Source organism: Raphanus sativus, chromosome 8, assembly GCF_000801105.2.
Source record: "Raphanus sativus cultivar WK10039 chromosome 8, ASM80110v3, whole genome shotgun sequence".
Classification (NCBI taxonomy): Eukaryota; Viridiplantae; Streptophyta; class Magnoliopsida; order Brassicales; family Brassicaceae; genus Raphanus; species Raphanus sativus.
In genome coordinates, this window is record NC_079518.1 from 20,950,998 (window position 1) to 20,956,785 (window position 5,788).

The window sequence follows — 5,788 nt, forward strand, 5'->3', positions numbered from 1 at the left end:
TGAACGTGTTTAGTCTCTGTCTCTGTGTGGATTCACTGAGGCCGTGGCTTGTTGAGTATGTATCAAAGGCCATCCGCAACCTTTGTGGTGCTCTTCAATCCATCCAGCCTTTCCTGTCCAGATCCTTTTGGTTGATTAGATCAGTCCATCCGGATCACCCCTTGTGCTAGATCGATTCTCTCTTGTACTAAGAGTTATACAGCCTTTTGATAGCTTAGGCTTGTATCAGTGTATCCAAGGGCAAATGTATCTCTGTCCAAAATGGTTATTCCTCACAATTTCTCCTTGTGATGCAGCGGAACCATGGGCAATTAGGATCTCAAGACGCAGCTACACCTATAATGCAAGGAAATAATAGACTTTCAACTTTTGGGTTCCAAAGATATACGATCTGCTCAGTTATTTAAGAAAATCCAGTTCAATTTTGTTTTCGGGTTTTACGGTTCTGGAATAATATGTCCAAACCTTTAGACTATTTATATAAATTTTATTTAAATTTTATTTAAAATTTTATTAAAATTTTCAAAATAGACTCGCACTTTCTAAGCACGAATTAAATCTAGTATTCCTATTAGTTTCTTAAACGCTTTGAAGTATTCCAATAACTAGAAAAATAAAATTCTCTTACATCAAAACTTCCCATGCATGTTCTTTTAAAAAAATATGGCGGAGCGGATTGTTACAAACCTTTTTCTGTCAAACATTATCAAAGTAAGATCGAACAAAATCAAAAGGATGTTCATCCTAAGCTTTCTTTCTAACTTCTTTTTACGTCCTTGTTCTTTCTTACTACTTCCTTATTTCTCTTATATATCCTTTCGGTTAAGCTTATCAAAAGAGTTGTAATTTAATGGCAAAAGTGTTTTTAATTTGTTTCATTCCCTTAAAATGAAAATTATAGTATGTTGCAGTACATTATTACATCTCAGTTTTTATTATCACAAAATCTTTCAAAAGAAAATAGTTATTACATAGATAATTTAGAGAAAACAGAAACTGCTAAACATCAGAAATAATATTTAAATATGTAAATAAACAGTTGAGACGTATGAATATTCATTTCCTCATTTCTTCTCATTCATGCCAAGACTGTTCTTAACCACCATCCAAAGCACCTTGAGCCATGTTCTTCACAGATTCTCCCGTCTGATCTCCAAATTCATATTCAAATATCAATATTTTTACGAACTTATATTCTAGTATTAATAACTATATTAAATTATATTGGAAGACCTACATATGATGTAAATTTAACCTCAAAGGGGTACATGCAATAAAATTAATGAAAATATACCTGGCCAAGAAAACCAGCGGTTTGTTCCTGGCCATGTTGGGCGGATTCTCTAGTGGGATGAGATTTATCAGCAGACTTGTTTTGTGCTGAATGTGTAACATCAATAGCCTTGTCATGTGCTGATTGTGCCACCTCTGCAGTCTTGTCACGTGCTGATTGTGCAGTCTGCTTTGCAGACTCAGTCCACTGCTCAGCCTTCTCCTGTTGTATCCATGAGAACATTATATACAAAATCATATTTTAGGATTTGGTGACTCAACATGGCTTAAAACTGATTAATACAAAAATTTGAGGTCTTAGATCATACACGAGCTTGGCCCTTGGTTTGGCCAGCATTGAATGCTTGCTGTGACATGATTGATGATCCAAAGAAGCAATTTTTTTAAAGAAGATTCAAAGTCTGTGAGAGAGTTAGTTCTATTAGCTTTGATTGCTTGAATTGGTTTGATACAAGGTATATTTATAGCAATTTTAGTTTAGACTTCTTTTAATTTTCTTTAGGTGACGAGTGGTGGACAAAAAATTGTGTGTGGATTTATTGTTGTCGATCTTGAGAGAATTGTGGTTAGCCATTTGTGTTGTTTTGTATAATCAATTTGACTTTTTCTTTCCTTTTACATTTTTTCAGACAAAAAGAGTTATTTTAGGTTCACCCTTAGACTGAATCTAACATATAAATTCACCAACCAATAGAATTTAGTTATTTCAAATTCGATATCTTTTAAAAAATGAAATAAAATATTACCAAACTAAATTATGTTATTAAAATTAAAAATTAAAATTAATAAAAATAATAGTAGTTACAAAAGAGCCTTTTTATAAAAATTTAATATCGTCAGCAAACACTAAACTCTAAATCCTAAACCCTAAACCCTTGGATAAACTCTAAACCTTTGGGTAAACCCTAAACCATTGGATAAATCTTAAATCTTTGAATTTTTAAAAAAAATAAAATTACATAATCAGCAAAATACTAAATCCTAAAACCCTAAACCCTAAACCGTAAACCCTTGGATAAACACTAAACACTTGGGTAAACCCTAAACACTTGAATAAATCTGTAATCCTAAGATTTAGGATTTATCCAAAGATTTAGGAGTTAACTAAAGGTTTTTAGGGTTTTAATGTTTTCTGGTAGTGTTAAATATATATTTTTATTTTTTGGTGAGTTAGACAATTTTTATTTTTATTTTAAAACTATAATATAATTCAATAATATCTTTTTCTTTTTTAAAATATATATTGATATAAAATAACATAATCCTATTAGTTGGTGAACGTATAGGTTCACACTCTACCGGGTGAATCCAAAAAAAATCCAATAAAAATAATCAAATTTCTCGTTCTCCCACCCGCCTACCCAAATAGAAATTAAAATGTGGAAAAATCAAACTATTTTTGGTAAGGGTAGGCTAATTATTTGGGATCCATTATTCAATCTAAACTATTTTATTTGTTTTTTAATATTTCAATTTTTTAGGCGAGGCGAAGGAGGGTAGCCCATCATCGGGAGCTGTTGTTCCAAATTTCATATTCACTAGATTTTGACCCGCCCTTGAAAGGGCGGGTATTATTTTCACTTTTATGAAATATATTATTTGTTTGTAATAATTGAATGTATTTATCTTACTAAAATCTTCTTATAATAAGTTCGACATATTGAGTCTGTCTGGTAAACTATGTGTTTTTTGGCTTTGTTTTATTTTCTCCCTATTAAATATATTTATTTGGCTTGTTGTTAAAATAAATAATTTCAGAACGCAAATGTATAATACTTTTATATTGATATTTTGTTTAAACAATGTGACATATTTCTATATTAATTGAATATTTACATTGTAGTTTAATTTTTTATACAAATAAACATATTTGTGTAGTTTGTTGTTAAAAAATGATTTTGAATGCAAATGTACGGTAATTTTTTATATTGATTTTTTGTTATGTGCAGCCAATATTTTTTGTTCAGATATAAATCAATTTCAAATACTTTCGTTATTTGAATATTTTTAGTTTCCTATACATCAGAACAAAATTCATACAGACCCGGGGGATTCAATTTGAAACTCACACATATATTTATATCCAAACATGGCCTAATATCAAAACCAAAAAAATCAGTACCCGAAAAAATTGACCAATACCTAAATGGGTACCCAAATATTTATTTCTAACGGATTTCGTAAACAAATAAAAAATATTTTATGTGTTTGGCTAAATTAAGTGAAATATAAAATTTGATTCAGTAATATTTGTAAAATATTAATAATGATCAATATATGAATATCGATTTGTTTCAATAGGTTTTGGAATTGTAATTAATGAATTTAAATTGATTTGAAATGCAGTGGTAGAATCTGAAAATAAAAAAAAAAAAAAAAAAGAAGTACCTAAAAAGAAATATCAAAATCCAAAAATATATACCCGAAAGAAACGATCCGTACCTAAATGGATACATGAATGTATATGCCTAAATGATTTTGTAAACAAATAGAAAATATTTTTATGTGTTTGGCTAAATGAAGTTAAATAGAAATTTTTTATTTACTAATATTTTTACAATATTAATAATGATCAATATATGAATATCGATTTGTTTAGATAATTTTTGAAATTTTAATTAATTAATTTAAATTGATTTTAAATGCAATGGTAGAATCTATAAATAAAAATCAAATAAAAAGGAAGTACTAAAAAAAAATTTCAAAACCCAAAAAATCTATACCCGAAAGAAACGATTCGTACCTAAATGGGTATCCGAATGTTTATGCCTAACTGATTTTGTGAAAAAATAAAAAAATATATTTTTATGTGTTTGGCTAAAATAAGTGAAATATTTTTTTTAATAGTAATTTTACATATTAATAATGATCAATATATGGAGACATCAATTTGTTTAGATAAGTTTGGAATTATAATTAATTTAAATTGATTTTAAATGTAGTGGTAAAATCTGTAAATAAAAAAATTACAAAAAGGAAATACCTAATTTTTTATAAATGCAATGCCTAAATGTGTAAATAAAAAGAAGTAAATATACTGTTATCCATGTTTCCAATCAATTCTCATTTAATATTGTTATCCATGTTTCCAAACAAACCTCCTTTTTAAACTGCAATTTATGTCTCCAAACACTCCGATTTTGTACTTCAACTTTAATAATATAGATACTTTACTTGCACATAATTTATGGGTTACCCGCAACTTCAATCATAACATTAAATTTTGTATTAAAATAACAATGAAAACAATATTTTATGATTATTTTTATATTATATTTTAAAATTATATTGACATAATTGGTTACAAATTTAAAATATTGAATGTATAATATAATATTTATACCATATTATTAAAAAAATATTTTGTTACACGTAATATTTGATATTAAATATGTTAAAGATAAAATAAAATACAAAGAATTTAATATATTTATTTATAAAAATTTAAACTGATATATAATATACTATTTTGAATAACTTATTAAATAACAATATACTACATAAATTATTTTGTGTAACAGTATTTATTATACAGCACTAAATTTGGTTGAGTGATATTATTTTTGGGTATTCATGGATATAAAAATACACCAAATTTGGTATTTTGAAATCTCAATGAAATTAGTTTAGTCTTAGCGAACTCTCCGGCGGTTATATAATTATTTTAAATATTTTAAATGAAACCGACAATAACGATCAAAAAGGCAAATAACACACATATTTCACACCTTTTAGGGATCCCTGAGTGCTTGAGTGAGTCAAAAACATAAGTTTTTGGATGCCTGCAGGAAAGGCTTCATAATCGAGTAAATAGATGGATAGTTTGATTCTTCTCAAAATGTGGAAAAGAAGTAGTTACAAAATTGATGGCAATAGTGTGATGCCTAATCATGTAATCTCTTGTTATCATTTACCAAAGACTGTCACATCCAAGCTTACTAGTATCATATCTCAGTTTTTGTGGAATTCAGAAGAAAATGGGAGAGAAATGCATTGGCTTTCCTAAGATAAGGGTATGTCAACCAAAAGAGGAGAGGACTAGGTTTTAGAACTTTGACGGATTTTAATACATATGTGTTGGGAAAACAATTTTGGTGGCTGTTGGATAAACTGAATTCATTATACGCACGAGTTTTCAAGAAGAGATATTTCAGAAAACACAGTGGAAATGGATCATCCCAATCAATATGGTATGATCCATAGAACCCAGCCAACCGTCTGAGACTAACAAACAACAGTGACCTGTCACTTAGATCAGCTCATTTACCCCACCTCACGTACGTGAAATTCTCAGCTTATTAGATTACTCGTTAAACCGTAAGACCCACAACTTACTGCGAGTTTACCTTTGAGTCAGATTTAATAGGCTGATAAAGATGGATGAATTTTAACACAATCAGGATACTATACAGTTAAATCGGATTTATGAAATTGAATCACGTTATCTAGATTCTGGACGACAGCCACCTATGCTAGGTCCAACTACAAAGAGTAT

General features: G+C 28.6%; 1 protein-coding gene across 1 annotated transcript; it reads right to left on the bottom strand.

The window, feature by feature from the left end:
- Positions 1 to 1,095: 1,095 nt before the first annotated feature.
- LOC108821454 (late embryogenesis abundant protein 1-like) lies at positions 1,096 to 1,703 on the bottom strand. Its single transcript, XM_018594493.2, has 3 exons — positions 1,602 to 1,703; positions 1,295 to 1,495; positions 1,096 to 1,146 (listed from the first exon to the last, which is right to left on the bottom strand). Exons 1-3 carry the CDS (start codon positions 1,647 to 1,649, stop codon positions 1,096 to 1,098), a joined length of 300 nt encoding a protein of 99 aa, XP_018449995.2. The 5' UTR covers positions 1,650 to 1,703.
- Between the last annotated feature and the right edge of the window lie 4,085 nt (positions 1,704 to 5,788).